This window comes from Halichoerus grypus, chromosome 15, assembly GCF_964656455.1.
Source record: "Halichoerus grypus chromosome 15, mHalGry1.hap1.1, whole genome shotgun sequence".
Lineage (NCBI taxonomy): Eukaryota > Metazoa > Chordata > Mammalia > Carnivora > Phocidae > Halichoerus > Halichoerus grypus.
Window position 1 is genome coordinate 51,620,842 of NC_135726.1, and position 21,357 is coordinate 51,642,198.

The following is a 21,357-nucleotide window of genomic DNA, read 5'->3' on the forward strand; positions in this document are numbered from 1 at the left end:
AGAGATGGCAGTTGGGGAGACCCCGCCTCCTCATTAGGATCCCCAGGCTCTGGTCGGCAGGAGTCGGGTGGGGCGGGGGTGGGGCCAGGCGGGGGCGTGGCCGGCCGAAAAGGCGGGCAGCTGACTGAGCGCTGATTGGTCGGCACTTTGGCGCGCTCCAGCAAAGGCTTTGTCGGGAGGCGCGAGGCCAAGCTCGTGCTGAGCTAGAAGCCAGGGCCCTTCCCCAGGCGCGCGTGCGCACGGCCACTTGGACCCTGCCGTTTCCCCTCTCCAGTCTCGCGCCCAGCACACCTTGGCGGGAACTGGTGGGGGCGTGGCCTGGCCTCAGGAGCTCACTTTTGCTCCCTTCCACAGGCCTCCCGCAGGAGCCTCGTTCCAAGGGGATTCGCGCCCACCCCACGGCCGGGTGGGGAACGCAGTGGCCGGGGCCCGCCTGGGGCTCGCGCGCGTGGCCAGCCTCCCGGGACAGGCGCGAGACACTGTCTGATCAGGCTCCCGAGTGTGGGACTGGCGTGAAACCAGAAGGGGGGCCTCACGCCATTTTGCACGTCCTGAGGCGCGTGCTGGAGGCCGACGGGGAACGGGGCAGGGGACAGCCCGCCGGAGGGGAGCGTGGGGTCCGCTCAGGAGCAGCACTCTGTGGTCGTGGCCTCCCTCCGGGAGTTTCAGGGGGACAGGAAGGCGGGCGTGCCCAGGTGCTCGGAGTGAGGCAGGCCAGGGGCAGAGCTGGCGTTTGGGTTTGAGGCTGGGCCTAGGTTTTGGGATCCAGGCTCAAGTTTGAGACAGGGAAGGCTCTGTTTGAATAGTGTTGGGGCTTTGGGGTCACAAGCTAGGATCTGGGATCTCCGGCTTCATATCTGACTGTAACTAGTCTTGGAATCTGAAGGTGTTGGGTTTTGTGACTGGAAGTTTTCCTGTTGGAATCTGGAGAGCCTAATTTTAGGATGTGGATGTCTTAGTTTTGAATTCTGGAGTATCATTTGGGAGTCTGGGGTCTGATTTGGGAGGTTTGAAGCTTCAGTATAGATTCGGGGTCTAGAATCTCAGTATAGAGTATGAGGTATGAGATTTAGGGTCTGGAATCACAGTTTGGGATTTTGAGGATTAAATTTTGGGGCCTGGAGTCCCCACGTTGAGTATGGGGCTTCAATTTTGGGACTCACATGTGAGATCTCAGCTTTAGGGTTAGGGGTCACAATTTGAAGGTCTGAAGTGACAGTTCGGGGGTCTAGAGGTCTTTATTTTTGGATCCGAGGTCAATTTGGGAGACTGTTGTTTGCTATGGGGCTTGGGTTTCTTACTTTAGGGTTTGGGTTCTGTATTAAGGTTTGTGGTCTGTGATCTTAATGGGATTGGGTTGTCTTTGGAGATCAGAAATGGACAGTTTGGGGGTCTAGAGTATCTCAGTATTAGAGTTTAGGGTTTTGGGGGGTTTGGGAGGGCACCTTTGTGGGTTTTAGATCCTCACTTTGGGAGTTTAAAATCCTAGTTTTGGTGTCCTAACATTGCAGTTTAGAGATCTCAAACCTCAGTTTTCAGGCCTGGTGGTAGGACATCTCACTATTAAGACCAAAGCTCTGAAGTTAAAGTTTGGGAATTTGCTGTTTTTAGTTTTAGGTGTTGATCACGACTTGGCCCAGATTTACAACTTGGGATTCATGGACTTCAGTTTAGAGTTTGGGGGTTTGAATTTGGTCTCTGGGCCCATATTTGTGGGGGGTCGGGGACTCTTGGGATCTCTGAGTGCTCAAAGGAACAACATGGGGAAAATGAAGGTTGCCCACCATGTGGCCCATTCCTCCTGGAATCCCAGAGGTCACTTAATAATTCTTTCTTTTTCCCTCTTTGCAGATGTGGGGCTCCAGCAGACACCTGTGTTCCCTTGGATGGCCCAGAGCCTGTTCCCTGGGTTCCAGTGACAGGTAAGGGCTCTCCCCTGTCTATCTCTGTTCCAGCTTTGGCCACTCTGGTTGAATAATAGCAATAATGTTTACTGAGCATTTAGGGTTTGTCAGACTCTTTGCTAAGCCCCTTTGTTTGTATGATATGCTTTAATCCTTACACCTCCACAAGGAAGTAGGTGCGAATATTACCGCCATTTTCAAGATGAGAGAACTCTGAGGTGGTTGCCAAAGATTATCTCAGAGGCCCTGCAGGCTTTGACATTTGGAGTTTTGTAAATGCCCTGCCTTCCTCTTTTATGCATGTATTCATTCATCCATCAAGCACCTACCAAGTGTCAGGAATCTCATAAGAAGGGATGTTCACAGGATATTGAGGGTTGTATCAGATTCCCCTCCCCCAGCCTGGATAAAGAAAAGGGAGCCAGAGTTCATCTTATCTTCACTATCTCCCCGAATGACTTACTGTCCATCCATCTCTTCACTCATTAATTAACTCCAAAATTAAGCATGTGCTTTGTTCAGGTTCTCTACTTAGGTACTGTGCTCAGAAGGAGCACCATGAAGAAAATGAAGAATGCCCATCCCACTGCCCATTCCTCCTGGAATCCCAGAGGTCACCAACAATGTTGGGGGGCAGTCTTTTCCCCCTTTATAGATGTGGGGTGGGGGGGTCATTGTATTAATAAAGACTCTTAGTTGCCATGAACAGAAACCTAGCTAAAACCAGCTTAGGCGTAAAAGGAGATTCATTGGGTCCTTTAAGCCAAAAATTCAGGGGCATCAGCGTTGGCTGGTTCCATGTGAGGATTAAATGATGTTGCCAGGAACCTGCCTCTCTGGGCTCTGCTGTTGCCCTGTGTTGGCTTCCTTCTCAAGCAGACTCTCCCTTTGTGAGGGCAAGATGGCTCCCAGCAGCTCCAGGGCCACATCCTGCCAGCCTGACAACCCCAGCCGAGAGCCTCTTTCTGGGAGCCATTGATTCTGATTGGCCAAACCTGGGTTATGACCCCAATCCTGAGCCAATCACTGTGACTCTTCTTAGCTGGACCTTAGTTCTTTTTTTTTTTTTTTTAAGATTTTATTTATTTATTTGACAGAGAGAGAGACAGCGAGAGAGGAAACACAATCAGGGGGAGCGGGAGAGGGAGAAGCAGGCTTCCCGCTGAGCAGGGAGCCCGATGCGGGGCTCGATCCCAGGATCCCGGGATCATGACCTGAGCCAAAGGCAGACGCTTAACTACTGAGCCACCCAGGCGCCCCGCTGGACCTTAGTTCTGTGCTGCTAGTGGAAGGGGTGGTTGGGGCCCACCTCTCTGCACCACATAGAGCCAGAGTGGGGGAGAGGGGTGGTCCCAAAGGAAAGTATTACCAGGCAAGGGGGGTTAAATGTCAGTCAACCAAAGGCAACAGCCTTATCAACTGTAGTTATCCAATACAATACTTCCACCCCATTCTTCAACATCCCTTATCCCTAAAAAATTCTGACAAATGACTGTCCACCTTCTGTCTATAACATTTTGTGAGCACTCTCAATGTGCCAGGTGTTATGCTCAAGATCTTTCCAGACAAGATCAGACTTTCTAGCCACTTCCATTTTATCAATGAGTTAAAAACAGCGTCAGAAAGAGGAAAACGTGTCCAAAGTCACACAGCAAATGGCAGAGCTGGGATTCCGATCTAGGTCTGTCCTATTCAGAAGCTGGAACTTATAACCAACTATGAGGCTGCCTGTTGGGATTGCCCCCTGCTTTGTCCTACTTTGGGGCAGCTCTTATTCTTAAATCTCTGCACATGTTAAAGCAAATTAGGGTCTGGGCCTTGGTTTTCCTGTATCTAATATGAGAAATTTGGACCAGCTCTTCTAGCTCCTGTAAAATAAAAGAACTAGGGAGGGTTTAGGCTGATTGGCTCAGGGAAGAGGAAACCCAGGAATTAGGTCATTTGCCATTTCAAAGACTGAGACCATGAGAAGACCAGAGCATTCATAAAGTCAACAATTTTTTGTTGAACACTTACTAAGTGCTGGTCATTATTCTAGGAGCTAGGGATATAACTAGGGCCACATATGACTTGCTTGGGCCCTAGGCAATTTTGCCTTCTCGGGCTGTTCCTCCATTTTTTAAAAAGCTTTCTTTCTTCCCTTTTTTTTTTTTTTAAGATTTTATTTATTTATTTGACAGAGAGAGACACAGCAAGAGAGGGAACACAAGCAGGGGGAGTGGGAGAGGGAGAAGCAGGCTTCCCACTGAGCAGGGAGCCCCATGCAGGGCTCAATCCCAGGACCCTGAGACCATGACCTGAGCCAAAGGCAGACGCTTAACGACTGAGCCACCCAGGCGCCCCCTTTCTTCCTTTCTTTTTTAAGGTTTTATTTATTTATTTGAGAGACAGAGCACAAGTGGGGAGGAGGGGCAGAGGGAGAGGGAGAAGCAGGCTCCCGGCTGAGCAGGGAGCCTGAGCAGGGCTCAATCCCAGGACCCAGAGATCATCACCTGAGCTGAAGGCACACACTTAACCGACTGAGTCACCAAGGCGCCCAGGCCCCTTCCTCCATTAAAAACGTATTTAAAATTATAGTTTACAACAACACTGGCATAGAATTTAAAAGAAATTAAAACATTTTTAGGGCACCTGGCTGGCTCAGGTGGTGGAGCACGTGACTCTTGATCTCTGGATTGTGAGTTCAAGCCCCACGCTGGGTGTAGAGATGACTTAAAAATAAAATCTTAAAAAAAAAAGAAATTAAGACATTTTCATGAGCCCTTAAAAGTGGCACCAGATTTAGACTCTGTGCTTACTGGGCCTAATGGGTAAGTCAGTCCGGGATATAAACATTAATAAAATAGACAAAAATCCCTGCCCTGTGGTGTTGATAATAAAGAAAGAAGATTTCAGATTCTGATAAATGATACGGGGATGTGACCAAGAATGTGCTTAGCTAGATTGGTTGGTCAGGAAAGGTCTCTCTGAGGAGGTTACATTTAAGCTCCGTGCTGAATGGCAAAGTAAAACCAGCCATACAACAATCAGGGCAAAAGAACATTCCAGGTGGAGGGGGGCACCTGAGTGGCTCAGTCGTTAACCGTCTGCCTTCGGCTCAGGTCATGATACCAGGGTCCTGGGATCGAGTCCCACACTGGGCTTCCTGCTCAGCAGGAAGCCAGCTTCTCCCTCTCCCACTCCCCCTTCTTGTGTTCCCTCTCTCGCTGTGTCTCTCTCTGTCAAATAAATAAATAAAATCTTAAAAAAAAAAAAAAAAAGAACATTCCAGGTGGAGGGCATAGGAAAGGCCCTAAGGCAGAAAGAAACTTGGCAGTTTAGAGAAACGGAAAAAGGACCTGTGTGGCTGGAGCTGGCCTGTTCCCTGAAGACCCAGAGGGCAGATCTGGGATTAGTGGGTGAAAATTACAGAAAAGAACTTGTCTGAAACCAGAACCATCCAGCAAGGAAAGGGGCAGACTTGGGAGGAAGTGCCTGGCTTGCAGAGGCCCCCGGGGAGCACACCCCAAGTCACACCTATTCAGGACTCCTGCCCAGGAGATGTCAAGATTTTGTGATGCCTCATCGTCACCCTTTTCCTCCCGCCAAATTTTTTTCCCAGGAACTGCTGTGTTTGCACACAGAAGGCTCTCAGTGCTTTGCAAAACCCAGGGTAAACACCCAGGGATTATAGTTGATACGAAATTCTTTTTCTCAGCCTTGGTCAGGTCACACCTTGAACTTAAATAGGCCTGGACACATTTTTTCTTCCTTGCTTTCTATGTTGTTTCTCACTGGGGCTTCCAGGGGGTCCTTCTAGAACAGAAGGAAAGTGATATGCAAAAAGTAAGTATCAGGGCTGAACAGGACTTTAGAGGTCAGCCTACCCAGTTTTCCTCCAAAGATAGAACCCCAACGCCCTTGCCCCTCATAGTTATGGTTTCTAGCAGGAGGTAACTAGAGACCAGAGATTTTTTTTTTTCTTTCATTCCTTCATTCAGCTGACAAATATGTGTGTCTTCTGTATTCATAGCGGTTTTGAGAGGGTGCACTAATGGTATCCTCCCCTGCGTAAAGCCCTTTTTTGGCTTCCTGTTGGTCTTCAGATAAAGGCAAAACTCTTCTGTACTACGAGCCTTTGAGACCCTGCCTCATCTGGCCCCTATCTTCTTCTCCAGCCTTGTCTCACCCCACAAGACTCCTCGCCTTCTGTGCACCAGACAGGGCAGCTTTGGTTCCTTTGAGTTCTCCCTGCTTCCTTGTGCCACAGGGCCTTTGCGCATGTCCCCTCTATCTGAAATGTGCTTGTTCCCTCTTCACCTATACATCTCCACTCATCCTTCAGAACCAGTTCTGGCCAGGTTTACTTCCTCAGGGAAAACGTTGTAGATTAGATCAAAGCCACCTGTTTCAAGCAGCCTTCTTCTTTGTCCCCATCAGGGCCAGCTCCCTGGGTGTGCAAACTCATATGCAGTTACAGAGCCCTGTGTTTAGAAGAGCCTGACGTTTGGTTTAATGCCCTGCTCTCACCACCTTGAAAACCTTAATTTTTAAAAAGGGGGCCCCACGTTTTCATTTGTAAGGCTCTCCTCCCCAGCAAGTTATTATAGCTGGTTCTGGTCCTAACTGGAATTTTATGCTTGTCTGTGTGTGACAATCTGATTAATGACTTTATCCCTGAGGGTCCTGTGGGCTCTAGAAGGGGCTGTATTTTGGGTTTTATACTTTTATCCCTATCACCTAACACCATTCCTGGCCCATCGTAGGTGCTCAATAAGTAATTGCTGAATGAGTGAGGGAGAATGATTCTTTTAGGACTTCAGGGTTTGGTTAGGGAGGTAAGTGCGTCTCCCACCCTGCTCCCCCATCTCCTTGAGAGCAGTGACAGTGTCTTCCCTCTCCTTCTGTGGTGTCCAGCGCAGGGTCAGTGTGTGGGTTTGAGTAGGAACTAAACACCCATCTGTAATCAAGGGAGTGTTTGGGGGCCTGGCCAGGCCGCAGGTGACAAAGTGTTGTGGACATTCAGAGCAGGGGAGGAAGGCAAGGGAGGTCTCCAGAGGCTTTCTGGGCAGGTGGCAATTGTACTGAGCCCTGAGGGGAGGCAAGAAAGGATTGGGTGGAGACGGGGGTGTCCGGGCATTCCCAAAGGAGTTGTGTGTGAGTCTGGCAATAGTACATAATTTGGGAGAGACACTCCAATGTCTTTGTGTCCCCATCTGTCAAGAGAGAGAGAGGTGGAGGTGTGTGTGTACAGGGTTATATTATGAATTATGAATGCAGGGATTAGATCCTGGAAGTTCTGCATCCACCCAGGAGTCAGCTTCTGTCATGCCCTCATTTATTTATTTAGCAAATATGCAGTGAGTTCCCACGGTGTGCCAGACCCTCTTCTGGATGCTAGAGATACAGTGCCCCCCCCCCCCTCAGCTCTCAGCTCAGAGCAGGGCTCAGAGAAATGCATGAGCATGGGGTTGAGGGCCCTTAGCAGAGGTACCTCACCTGTCCTATAAGAGATGAGACCAGAATGGTCAGCCGGGCCAGGTCTTGAGGGCCATTATAAGCCAGATTAAGGGTTTCAACTTGGTCCTTACTAATGGATGGCGTCGAGAGTTTTGAAGCACTTACTAGACAACTAGAGTATCAGGCTCCGTTCTGGACGATTTCACACACACAGGTGTATTTGGTCCTATTGATAATCCTCTGAGCCTCAGTGAATATCCTCATTCCCATTGCCCAGATAAGAAAACCATGGCCAGATCTGTGTTGCAGAAAGCTCACCCTGATGCTAGTAGACAGGATGAATTGGAGGAGGCCGGGGGGAGGCTGGGAGGGCTAGGGGGACGGCCACACGTGGACTAGGGCAGGGCCTGGGACTGGAGAGAGAGGATTGGAAGGGGAATGGGCGAGATTTGATGAGACCTACGATGCCTAGGATTCTGTCTGGGGGTCCTGGGGTGGACAGCCTCTCTGAGATGGGGAGCACGGAGACAGGTGGTTTGGGGGGGTCAGGTGCCAATGTCCTAACCAATACCAGCTCTCGGCCCCAAACAGGAGGCAGAGGAAGAACCACACCAGCAAACTTCATGAGTTGGCACTGCTGTTGCCTGTGGCCCTGAAGACAGGCACCAAGAAGCTCACCAAGGTATGGGGGTGGAGGGAGAGGAGGCGGATGTGGGGGGCAGGTCTGAAAATCTCAGTAACCGGGTTACCATCCCTCGTCCTGGGGCCCCAACACAGACCCTCTCGGCGACAGCACCGAGATGGGCATGGTCCTGCCCTGAGTGGGCCTTTCTGTGATCCCATCACTAGAAGCCTGGGGGATCCTTTCTTGCAAAGGGGCAGGGGCAGCTGGGAGGGAAAGATCGGCAAGGAGCCAGGTAAAAGTCATCACTTTGGGGAGTCAAACAGCCATGGGTTCGAGCCTGTCAGCCCTGAAGCGGCAGGACTCTGGGCAGGGTCCTCAGCTTCTCAGCCTCTCAAGCATCCTGTTTCCCAGCCATAAAACGAGGGAACATAATGTCTACTACCCAGAGATATTGTGAGGCACACTAGCCGGACAGTCCTTGAAGAAATGTCACTTCCCTCTCTGAGTCCCTTGTCCTGGGTCCTGGGGGCGGCATCTCCATCTCCCGAGGTAGCAGGAATTAAAGCTGCTCTGCGCGTCCCCCAAGTGGCTACTCGATAAATACATACGGTGCTGAGCTGCCTCCTCGCTCCGCCAGTGGCGACAACTTACTAAGGGTCTCAGAGATCTGGAAGGCGTGGTGTGATGTTTTCTTGCTATAGTTCCTCTCATTCCGTCACATATCCACTTATTCATCAGCCAGTTATGGAAAGACTGTTGGATGGCAGAAGCTGTTCTGGTCGCAACGAGGGGAGGCAAAGGAACTTGAGACCCGCTCCTCATCTGCTGGGAACTCAGAATGTGGTCAAGACAATAAAGATTCCAACCCAGGAGTCCCCGATCCCCAGCTAGAACGTGCCTCTTGCCTTCTGAGAGGCTCAGAAGAGTGGGCGTTTGGGGCAAGATCCAGATCTTTGGGCGCCAGATCGTAACCCTCACCTCCTGGGTGCCTACCACCTTCCATCGATCCCCGGTTCATGTGGACTCTCCCTCCTAAGCCTCTCGCAGCCGTCGGCACTGTATCCTAGCTTCCTGTGGCCTCACAACTCTGTGTCTGCAAACAATGCGGATTTATTCTCGAACAGTGTAGAGGGCTGAGGTCCAAAATCGGCCTCGCGGGTCTAAGAGTCGGTTCTTCTCCAAGGCTCCCGGGGAGAATCCGTTTCCTTTCCCTTTGCCAACTTCTAGAAGCCGCCTGTGTTCTTTGGCTCATGGCCCCTTCAAAGCCAGCAGCGTAGCATCTCCCAGTGTCTCTCTTTCTCTTCCTCTGCTCCCATCCTCACCTCGCCTTCTCTGCCTTCGACCCTCCTGCCTCCCTCCCACTTGTAAGGACCCCTGGGACCACAGTGGGCCCACTCAGTTAATCCAGAACAATCTCTGCATCTCAGGATCCTCCACTCAGTCACATCTGCTGAGTCCCTTTTGTCATATTAGGCAACATATTCACAGGCTCCGGGGACTAGGACATGGACGTCCTTAGGGAGAGGCATTAAGCAGACCACCACGGTGCTCAGAAATACCTGAGGAATTTTGCCCTCTGTCCTCAAGCATCTGTGTATGCAATGTGCACAGGTATTGCGATCAACTCTTGGGAGGTGGGGGGGGGGGCAGAGACGACTGGGGGACAGTCCTGGCCCCGAAGGAATGACAGTCGAGTCAGGTGACAGGCAACATTTCATCACTGACCGCATGACCACATCTCGTGGAATTCTCCCCAGGCCTCAGCCTGCTTTCGTGACCATTGATCCTCTGATGTCTTAAGGATCCCTCTTCCTCTCCACCTTCATCCTTCCTTAGGTTCAGTCCTGGGTCTCCTGCTCCGCAGACAACCTGTATCCCTGCCAGTCCCCAGCCTCCCCCTCGACCTGTGTGCCTGGAGGGTGTCACCACGACTTGTGACAGGGCTGTGCTGTGACAGACGCGCTCAGTCTGACGCTCAATGAATGAACTGAGCTGTTATGTGTTGCCTTTCCTGTGTTTGAGATTTGGGGTGTGGCTTAGGTTCGCGGCATCCTTCCTCACCATCCTGACTCATGATGTGCCCCCAGCCCTGTATGGTCCTGTGGCTTCTCTCTCTGACCATCAAAGCCCTGGGCATATTCCTGGGACTGTTTCTTTATCTCTGACCCCTTTAGATGAGGGGTTTTGTGAGGGTTAAGGACCATAATGGAAACATCTCTATCCCCAGCACCCGCAGGGCCAGCAGACAACAACCACAGCTACTCCCAATTTACTGAGGGTTCTAGGTATCAGACCCCGAGTGACAAGCATTTTGGATACGTTTTCTCATTTAATCCTCCCCCAAGGCTTGAGAGGTGCATCTGGTATGCTCATTCTCCACTGTGAGGAGAGGGGTCATGTTGCCCAGAAGGACACGGCTAGTTGATGGCAGAGAGAAAGAGTCAGATGTGTCTCATTCCAAAGGCCCACATCCTCAACTGCTTGGTCACTCAGTGCTCAATAGGTGTTTGTTGAATGAATGGGTGAATGAGTGAGTGAATGAATGAATCCCCTCAGCTAAGACAGTTATAGGACCTGTCGATCTTGTCTTCAGAAGGTCTCTGGGATCGGAACCTCTGGCGTAGCCCCCAAGCTAACCTTCCTGAACCGTCAATTCCCGAACCTTCGGTCTTGGAATCTGAAATGATGCCCAATGGCCTTATGCATAAAACCTTTATACTGCTACTAATCACATTTCATATAACTTGACGGTTTACAGACACAGCGTAGTGAGTGCCAATCATGTGCCAAGCCGGGGGTTGGAGATAAAATATCTGCTCTCGGGAACCCCATGGTCCGGTTCTCAAAGTTAGAAAAGGTCCTCATTTAATCCTTTGAGAACCTGATGAAAGCGTTCTCATTCAATCATCGATGAAGTATTTATTAGGCAACTGGTATATCAGGCTCTGTGTTGGGTGATTTCACACACACTAATTTATTCAGTCCTAATGATAATCCTCTGAGCTTCACTGAATATCCTCATTCCCATTGCACAGATGAGAAAACTGAGCTCAGAAAGGTAAAACGGTCTGTTCCCGATACACAGCCAGGAAGTGGCAGATTGGATCCGGGTCCTTCCAAAGTAACAGTCTCCTGCCTGTGTTATATGTATTCCTTTGTTAGATTATAGCTTCCTTCCGTGGATCAGGTCATATCATTTCAGTGACCGTCACTTTCTAGCTTATGGAACGGTTTCACACAAGTCCCTTTGTGGGACCGTGTTTCCTGATCTAGGGTTTGGAAGATTACTGCTAATGGTTTTATTGGTATCCTAGGGACCCAGTTCAATCCAAGAAATACTTACTGGTGTTCTTCCCTCACCTCTTCACCAGGCTAACTCTTGTCATTCTTCAGGTCTCCACTTAAATGCTGGAGGCCTGGGGCGCCTGGGTGGCGTAGTCGGTTAAGCATCCAACTCTTGGTCTTGGCTCAAGTTGTGATCTCAGGATCCTGGGATCGAGCCAAACGTTGGGCTCCATGCTCAGGGGAGGGTCTGCTTGGATTCTCTCTCTCTCTGTCTCCCTCTGCCCCTTCCCCATCTCTAAAATAAATAAATAAATCTTTAAAAATAATAAATGCTGGAGGTCTTTCCAGACACTCAAGTCCAATTTCAGAATCTCTTGTTACACTCTTATTCATAATGCTTATCACACCGTTGATAATTCTGTATGACTTACGAGTTTATTGAGGGCTGCTGTCCTCACTAGATTATAAATTCCATGAAGGTAAACAAAAGGATGTCTGCTTCACCCCTATGTACCTGGCCCGCAGTGGGTAGTAGTCTTTTTTAGCTTTGTGTCTTTGACACTGACTTAGTACGTGGTGGCTGGCTGGGTGATGCCTGCTGGGCAGAAGGCATCATGCTCTGTGCTACGGAGATCATCCTTCAGCGATCAGTGGCTAAGCTACCTCTCAATTCTGTGAGCAAAGGTTACAGAAATCACTTAGCTACAGCCTCTACCCTCAACTAGTTCAAGGTCAATGAGAGAGAATAACGCATGAACAGGTAATTAGGCCAGGGCATTGCAAGAGTGCTGAGGAGGGACATCCGACCCAGCCTGAGCGAGAAGGTTCAGGGAGGTGGGAAAGCTTCTGGAAGGGGAGACCACTGTGCTAAGGCTCAGAGGAGGAGAAGCCAATGCGGGAGCCTGTGGGGAGAAGAGGAGGGCTTTGCAGATAGAGAATACAGCATGTGCAAGGGGCCATGGGTGAGAAGCCAAACAGCGTGCATTGAAAAACTGGGCCAGGAGGCAGGCAGACCTGAGTTCAGATCTCAGCTCTGCCCCTTCCTCTCTAACCTTAGCAAGTCATGCTAGCACTCCGAGCCTCGGTTTCCTTAGCTGCAACAGACCTCTCCCTGAGCTGCAGCAAGGTCTAAGCAGAATAGGAATATCTCCGCCACCAGAGGAATTGTCGGGCTGGGGAACGGGCTCCTGCAGCCTGTCTCTGGTCCCCTGCAGCCTCACATTGTCTTGGGCCCCCATTCCTGTGCTCAACCCTGTCTTTCTTTTGGGGGCAGAAGGAGATTCTGCTGCATGTCCTGCATTACATTCAGTACCTCCAGAAAAGCATCGATGTGGCCAAGGCCTTGCTCAAATTCCACACCACCAATGGGGAAGGCGGACTCAGGGGTAAGTAAGTTCAGTCACCATTTCCCAGGGCCTGCTCTCCATCAAGTCCGGTCCTGGCTGTCAGGGATACCAAGTGACTTCGATGAGCCCCAGTCCCCGGGGATCTCAGAGCCTGGCAGAGCTGACAGAGTCAGAGAGATGGGCCCGATGCTGTGAACTCAGAGCAGGGTGTCTGGGGCCTCGCGACCGGGCCTGCACGGACGGTAGCCTGGGGGAGACCCGGCAGGCAGGAGAAGCCGTGAGCAGGAGCACGCAACGACAGGAAGACGTGTGTGGAATGTCTGGGACAGGCCAGCAGCTGGTGTGCTTGGAGGGACCGTGCCGCATCAGGACGACGTGCGCAGGCTCGCGAACCAGACCCTGACGCAGACACGTGTCTTATGACCTTAACCTCCCTGTGCCTCAGTTTGCTCATCTGCAAAATGAAACCGATGCTAGTACACTTGACCCTTGAAGAACACGGGTTTGAGCTGCATGGGCCCAGTTATACGCAGATTTTCTTAGATATATCCTGTGCAGTCCTGTAAATGTCTTTTCTCTTCCTTATGCTTTTAACACTTTTCTCTAGCTTTCTTTACTGTAAGAATACAGTATACAACACAGGATATACAAAATATAGACTAATCACCCATTTGTGTTATTGGTAAGGACTCTGGTCAATAGTAGCCTAGTAGTAGTCACATTTTTGGAGGGCCAGAATTAGACATGGATTTTCCACAGCGCGGGGCTCGGGCTAAGGAGAGAGACGAAGATGAGAATTATGGCGGAGGACTTTAAAAAGCCAAGGAACGCCATGATCAGATTTTTTTTTTAAGCAAGAGGTGTCTGACATCTAGTGAGCAGGATTGGTTGGTTATTAAGGGAGAAACTCGAGTCAGGGAGGTCAGCGAAGAGGCCTTTAGGAGGGATCTGGACCGGAGACAGGCCGATCTCGCACTGAGGGTGAGGCTGGGGACAGAAGTCGTACCTTTGGGCGATGTTGAGGAGGAAGAATTGAGAGGCCTGACAGAGAGGCAGGGAAGCCTTTGGGAAGCGTTGAGTCTGTCTTCCTTCTTGGAGGACCCTGAGTGGCTTTGGGGGGATCTGAGTTTATGCCCTGGAACCTCTGTCGCCTGGCCGTGCAACCTCAGACCAGTCCAGGCTCCTCCTGGGAGCTCAGTTTCCACATCTATAAAGTCAGCTTGGGGACTGTGGCTGCCCCCCAGCCCTCTGCCCAGGATTGGGAAGCACGTCTGGAAGGAGGAGGCAGGACGGCATGAGGTCGGGGGGCATCTGACCTCTTTCTCCACCCTGTGCAGGGCTGGGTTGGAACTGGGCCTCGGGTCCTGCCCGTCGGAGACACTCCACCCCTTCGAGCTCCCCGCACTCTCTTAAGTCCCGTCTTCAGGGAGCCTGCCGGAAACCCCGGAAGAAGAAACCCACTGGATTGTCAGGTACAAGGGAGACCAGATAGGAAGCCAGGTCACATGGGAGCAAAGCTCCTTCTCCAGAGCCTTTCTCATTCCAGGGAGGCCCGATCAGCTACCCAGAGCCCCTGACCGCTTTACAGCGAGATCTATCTGGTTCAACGCCCTGGCCCCTGGGCTCACTACCTCCGAGGCCTGGCATGGTTGCTTTCCTTCTCTGAGCCTCAGCATCCTGGGGGTGGACCACAGGGTGGTCTTAAGGACCAGGAGCCTGGGTACATACCCTTGGAGCAATGCTGAGTGGAGAGGCTCATGGTCAGCACTCGGTGAAGGGAAGCTGCTATTACCATTTATTGTCCTTACAGCCCATCCCGGGCCAGGGCATCAGGGAGCACAGGCTGATGGAAAGCCCCAAGTGTGGAAAGCAAGCATCCCCGGGCCAGCCTCAGCCTTGCTGCTGACTCTCCACGTGTCCCTTGGCCTCTTGAAGGCCTCAGTTGGCCTGTCTTTAAAATGGGAGTTGCACCTAACCAATGATTTCTAGTCTTGGCTGCATATCTACTGAATCATCCAGGGAACTGTAAAAAATGCCTGTGCCTGAGCCTCACACCCAGAAAGTCAGTTTCCAGTGGCCTGGGGTGGAACCTGGGCATCAGTATTTTTTCCAGAGCTCGCAAGGTGATTCGAATGTGTGGGTAGGGGCAGGGAGCCTCAGCTGAGGTGACTGCTCGTTGAGGATCCAGGCTGACCTGGGAAGGGCTGGTGAGCGACCAGGCCCGGCAAAGCTTGGAATAGGCTGGGGGGCCCAGGGCAGGGACGCCCTCCACCGGAGCCCCCTCTGATGCTCGTCTCTCTGCTCCCCCAGAACGCCAGACCCGGGCCCAGAACCCTCGCCGCTGTCTGGCCCTGGACAAGCCCGGGAAGTGGGCGACCCCATCCCCAGAACAGCAAGGAAGACACATGGGGGGGACCACCACCCCTTCAAGATGTGCCAGCCCCGGCTGTCACCCCAAAGTTGCGTCATCCCTGCCTCAAGGTGACAGGAAGGGAGGCAGGTCCCGGCTGACGTTGCTGGACATGGCCGAGAACAGCATCCACTGTGACTTCTCAGGTTGCTGTCTGCCCTCACCGTTAACTTAGTCCCTTCCACACTCCTGGGCAGGCGCCCGCAGCATCCCGAGCCGGGGCCCAGTAGTGGGGCCTCCGCGGTGGACAAGAGGGACTCTGTCTTGGGCCTCCTTCCCCACGTCTCCTTCCCTTCAGGCCCCGTTGTGGATGGAAGGGCGGGGCAGCATCAGCGAGCCTCTCGCGTGGGGCTGTGGGTCACAGAGCCGGGGGAAGACGGGCAATGGCTTCCGTGGCTCCCATCCCTGGGCCACCTGGAAAAGGTGTAGTGACGCGCCCAGCAGGGCGCCGGACGAGACAGGGGCGCCTGGCGGGCTGGGGAGGTCCTGAGCCGTCCTGCCCCCTCATCCATTCATCCGGCCCCTGCTCCCCCGAGCATCTCGGGGCCAGGCCGCGTGCGAGTGCTGGTGCACAGCCCAGTGAAGGAGCACAGAGTGACCCCGACTTCCCGCGGTCGCCCAGGAGGCCATGGGGGCCCAGAGGAGGCACCCCACCCACCTGGGGAGGGAGGGCTTTTCGGCTCTTCCGCTAGTTGTGTGACCTCGGGCAAGTTACCTGGTATCTCAGGGTCTCAGTTTGCTTAACTGTAAAACGGGCATATTCATGGTACCCTCCGGCAAAGGGCCACTGACTCGTATTAAAATGCCCCAAACCGTGCCGGCAGGGCGAGCGCCTCGTATGTGTTGGCTCTCATCGTCTTCCTCGACAGTATTCCACTTCAGGATTTTAGTTCTCTTACACCTCTGAGAGGGATGTGGGTTTCCAGAAACCGAGGGGTCATTCGGGGCATCCCGTAGGCTCACGCAGAGGCCCCGCAGCCCGAGGTCTTACGAGGATGTGGGAGGGAGAGGCCGTGGCAGACCGTGGCACCTCTCCATCCAGGTATCTGTGACTCCTGGGATTTGTTCCAGTCCCAGCAGTAAGCATTCCCGCTTGCCTCCCATTCCCCCCAGGCGGCTATGGCCGAGTCAGCGGCCAGGGTGATGGGCTCTACCGTGCCTTCAAGGCCCAGCAAGGGGCTGAGCAGATCCACTTTCTCAACAGGACCCAGCCCTGTCCCAGGTAAGGGAACCCCAAGGGCTCCGAGTGGGGGAGGCTGAGGTGTCTGGTCCGGCACGGCTGAGGGGTGGTGAGAAATGAGGTCGCTTGCCATCCTCACTGGTGTCTGTGGAGAGAACACCGCGGGCCCAGCTTCGTGCGGGCGGCGGACGCTCAAAGCAGAGCCTGGCTTTGGGGCTGCCGGACCAGGGCTGCGGCCTCTCGCCAGCCTCCCTGCCTCGTGCCTCACCCCTCCAGCCCGTCCTCCGCAGGGGCCGCAGGGGCTTTTCTAACCCCGGACCTCGGTCACGTCAGCTCATGGCTCTCAGGCCTCCCTCAGTGCCCGTGGGGCAGAGCCCCGGTATCTTGGTCGGCATCTGAGAGCTTCCCTGGCCCCAGCTCATCTTGCTAGCCCCCTCCCCTGCCCCAACCCCATGACCCTGACCCGAAACACATATTCGCCACTCCACGGGAGCCGTGGCCTTGGCCTGCTCTGGACTTTTCACCCTCCTGATCCCTCTTCCTGACAAGCCTGTCGCCCTCGTCCACCGAGAAGACCACCACCCTTCAGGCTGAGCTCAGTGTGGTCCTCTCTCTGAGTCCTGCTGGAACACGGCCCATCACAGCCCTGCGCCCTGCGCATCAGCACGCGGGGACGGCCGCCTCTCCTCACCAGCCTGAAGTCCCTTGAGGGCCGGCGCCTCAGCTGACTAGGCTTCCCGCCCCCCCCAGCAGCCAGCACAGAGTGACCCCTGTCTTTCGTCACAGCAGGCGACACCAAGACACCCCAGGGGGAAACAGCTGGGCCCAGGGCTCTGGGTCTGCCTCTCGAATTCCCACCTCTTGCAGGCAGAAGCTGGTGTTCTACGATTCCAGCGAGGAGCTGGACAAGGAGTCCCCAGATGCTGACCCTTGGCTTCCTGCCTGGACCCCGGAGGGCAGCCCCCCTGGTGACTGAAACTCCATCTCTCCTCCTTGTAGGCTTGTGTGGGGCCTTTCCCGCTCACATCCTTCTGAGCAGCACTGAGGTGGGAGGAAAGAGGACAGGGACCCGGTGTCTGCCCAGCACAGGGCTGTGTGCGGCCACTGTGGCAGACGGTGCTAGCCAATCATCCCTCTTTCTGTGAAGCCCACACGTTGCCTCAGAATCTTTCTTAACCCAGAGCCCCAGGCGGCTACAGTCAGTCTCTCAGAAGCGGCACACCAGACACTGATTCTGTTTCTGGTCATCCATGACCTGATGCCAGGCATGGCGTCTCCTAATTTCCTCTACAAAGCACTCAAAATGAGCACTTGACCGAGTCACCCTTCCCCCGTGTCTCACACCATCTCCTCAGCTCCAGCCACCGCACTGGGGGAGAAGGTCATCCTCAAGCCCGATGCTTCCTTTTCAGGGAGCCCGCTGGCCTTGGGGCCTCCCCAGATTAACAACTGGAGTGTGACAGGCCACCCGAGCGAGATCCTAGGGCTCAGCCCCTCCCTCTTCAGCTCCCCAGGAAGGCTGCCACCAGATCAGATCCGGGGGGATGGCACTGAGTTCCTGACCCAAGGTGAGCTCCCGGGTCCAGACCCAACGCTTGGTCCATTCAGAAAACATACGGCGATAACCTACCAAGTGCGCCGCCCTGGGCTCGGCCGTGCTGGGTGCCCCGGGGTGGATCCCACCCGGGCTCTGGCTCAAGAAGCCCGCGGCTTCACGGGGAAGCGGCCCCGGACCGGCCCAGTGAGGGGAAGGCTCCAGGAGCCAGCGTCAGGGACCCACACCCTCTGCTCAGCTTGGAGCTGCCCCAGGGGAGCTGGCCTGTGAGCCGGATTTGGTCCTGGGACAGGAGATTCCTGAAGCAGAGACCCGGAGAAGGGCACCGGGGCGATCTGCTCCAGCCACCGCCCGCTCTCCCTCCCCGACAGCTCTCTTCCAAGAAGTGTTCCTAGATCCCGAGTCTTCACCTTCTGACGACATGCTTGAGGCGCTCCAGGACAAGGTAGGCAGCCGTCCACAGACACGGCTGACTGTCCGTCCTTCTTCCCACATGCATCGCTCTCCTGCTTCACGGACTCACCCGTGCCCGCGACCAGGCGGCCGCCTCCCCCCACCTGCTCACTGTCCATCTGCTCGAGCTTCTCCCTGTCCTTCCAAAGACTCGTCTACCGTCTGTGTCCTCATCTGGCCACCGGGCGCCCCACTCATTGCTGGCCACCGGGCGCCCCACTCTGTGCTGGGCATTTGGAATGAACTAGACCCCAAGGACAAGAGCTAAAAGCTGCCGGGTGCCCAGAAAAGACCCCACGTAATTTTAACAGCTGCGGGGTCTCTGGTGACCCCAGTTGACAGACGAGGAAACTGAAACCAGCAGGATGAGCTCAGGAATCCTCAGTTGGAAAGAGCCTCCCTCCCGGGCCCCAGGGCTCACCTCTGGCCACAGTCCTCTCTGGGGTCTCACCGCCCAGCTGACGGAAGGGCAGCCCCAGCTCGGGTCCCCATATGAGTCTGCCTCCACCTCTACTCTTTCCTCCAACGAGGAGCTGAACCTGCGGCAGAAACAAAAATAGGCACTCCTAGCAGAGCTCTTAGGAAGCGCCAGGCACTGGGCGAGGTGCTTCTCAGCCCTGCAGGGCATGTGGCGTGACCTCCATTCTGTAGGTGAACTTGATGCTCAGAGAAGTTACCACTTGCCCAGGGCGTCACGGCTGCCGACCCGATGGCATTAAGAGCTACTGGCCCAGAACGGGGGGGGGGGGGGCGAGCCCCTGAGCCCCAGCCAGTCCCCCCGACCTGCTGTGGGAACCTGGGAACACTTGCTTGGACGTCCAGGGGCTGTTTGGACGAGGTTGTCTTAAATTCGAGCTGGTTCTGATGCTCCCGTGACGTTAGGAAAGCCGTGAGTGGGGACATGAAGGGACACCGTGGTCTCCCCTCACGTCGCCTGTCTTTCTCCTTCACCCGCCAGGAGACGCCCTCGGAGGCTCCCGAAGACCCCCCTGACTCCCACAGCCTGTGCCAGTCGTCCGTCTCGCTGGACCACTGCTACCTGTCGCTGAGCGAGAACAGCAAGGCGCCGTCCAGCTCCAGCTCCAGCTCCAGCTCCAGCTCCAGCTCCAGCTCCAGCTCCAGCTCGGAGGACTCAGACACTGAGTCGGTGTGGAGGCGGCAGGAGGTGACGGGGGGACAGCCATCGGCGAGGTCGCTCCCCTGTCTCCTGCCGGCGCTCACCTCCCCGTCCCCCACCCAGGACGCTCAGGCCGACCCCGAGGGCCTGCCGTCCTCCAGCGACGAGGATGGGGACTACACGTGGACCCCCACCCGACGGGCCGCCACCCTGCCCGCGGCCGGGAGGAAGGCCAGGAAGGGCCGGGCGGGCCAGGGCCCAACGAAGCCCAATGAAAACAAGAAAGCCCCCTGCCCGACCCAGATGAAGAAGAAGTGCGTCAATGGCTTCATCATGTTCTGCAGGATGAACCGGAAGCAGTACATCCGGTGGGTGGGGGTCCTTCTGGGCCCTGGGTGGGGCCCGACCTGCACTGTCTCCCCCACCACCACCCAGAGCATGTTGCCCCTGCTGTCTGACACGTTTGCCCCTTCTGGCCATGACCCACTGACCCTTCCTCAGTCACCACCCCCGCCCAGCATCTAACCTGGTCCCCTCGCACTGGTCAAGGCCTGCAAACTGTACGTAGTGAGACCTAAGTCAGACTTAGAGGAACGGGGCTCACATAGCCTGAAGGAGGAGAGGAGGTAGATGGCCTTCAGGTGTGGCTGGGCCCAGGGCTCAGGCGGTGCCGTCTGGGCGTTTTGTCCCTCTCTCCGCTCTGCTCTTCTGGGTTGGCTTTGTTCTCAAGTACATGGGGTGCGGTTGGTAGAGGGTCCCCCCAAAGCTCAGGTCCAGCGACCCCGGGGGGAGGAGAGCTCCTTGTTTCTAATGTTTCCCGCAAAAGTTCTTGGGGCTGACTTGATAGGTCAGGCGCCCAGCCCTGAAGGTGGGGGTGGGGGTCGGTGGGGGGAGGCCCCCCAATCCACAGCGAAAAGCTGGTGCCCTGACAGGAAGATGCGGGTCCCCTCCAGGTCCCGAGACTCGGTGTCCCCTTCCCGACAACCCATCAGTCCCCCTCCCTTCTTTGACACCTGGGCTCCAGAGGGTGTGTCCTGAGGCCCTTCAGGCCAAAGTGGGTAGAAAAGATCCAAGTTCTAAGAGGGGAGCCTCCTGTGGTCAGGCCGTTGGCCTTCGCCCTGAACAGCCTGCCCTGTGGGCCTCTCCTCACCTCTTCCCTCCTGTCCCAGAGCCTGTCCTGGGACTGCGTCCACGGCTGCCACCAAGGAGCTGGCCCAACTCTGGCGGGTGATGACCCAGCAGGAGCGAAGACCATACTGGTGAGGAGCCCGGGCCCCGGGGGCGTGGGGGGGGCGGAGCGGAGGGGCCTCCCGGGCCCCCGGACACCTGCTCTGATTTTTAGAGCCTTGGGCTTCATGATATTGGGAACAGGTTGGAGTTTATTACTGGGGCGGAAGATTTGGGTGTTGCCAACTCTTATGAGATCGTTGGGGGGTGACGGAGGTCGGGAGGTGCTCGACCTCGGAGCTTAGACGGGCAAATAGCCCAATTCGGGCTTTGGACCCCCTTTGCCCTTCCTGCCACAGGGAGTTTCTCAGAGCAGGAAGCTGGGTCCTTATTTCCCTGTCACGAGCCCCCCTCCCTCCCCCCCCCCCGCTGTCCACCTGGTCAGAGCGGCCCCCTGCCCCCCTCACCGGCCCCTGAACACACAGCCCGAGGTGCGCACTTCGTAACAGAGCTCACAGGAGTGGGGGGCTCCGGCGGCCCAGCCCCGTTGTGCAGACGGGGACCTGGAGGCCTGGGCCCTGGGCGGGGGCGGTGAGACAGACGCCCCCCAGGGCAGAGAAGGCGTGACCACCGATCGGCCCCCCTCTCCCCCAGCGTCAAAGCCCGTAGGTTCAGCCTCCAGCACAACCGGATCGTGAAGCAGGACGGCTCGGGCAGCGGGGACGAGGACTGGGGGGCCCCCAAGCCCTTCTACCAGCTGCTGGCCGAGAGGGCCCGCCGCTCCCCGGAGCTGGGCCCTCTGCTGCCCCCTCAGCATGACTGAAAGGGTAACCTGCCGCGCCCCCTCCTCCTCCGCTTTGCAACCGGGAGCCAGTG

At 55.0% G+C, this 21,357-nt stretch overlaps 1 protein-coding gene across 1 annotated transcript; it reads left to right on the forward strand.

Annotated features, from left to right (window-relative positions):
- Positions 1-7,238: 7,238 nt before the first annotated feature.
- On the forward strand, positions 7,239-21,304 carry MEIOSIN (meiosis initiator). Its single transcript, XM_078063494.1, has 13 exons — positions 7,239-7,243; positions 7,893-8,025; positions 12,527-12,638; positions 13,937-14,071; positions 14,910-15,155; positions 16,123-16,231; positions 17,057-17,157; positions 17,602-17,757; positions 18,116-18,189; positions 19,156-19,362; positions 19,438-19,682; positions 20,484-20,573; positions 21,136-21,304. Exons 1-13 carry the CDS (start codon positions 7,239-7,241, stop codon positions 21,302-21,304), a joined length of 1,782 nt encoding a protein of 593 aa, XP_077919620.1.
- The last annotated feature ends 53 nt before the right edge of the window (positions 21,305-21,357 follow it).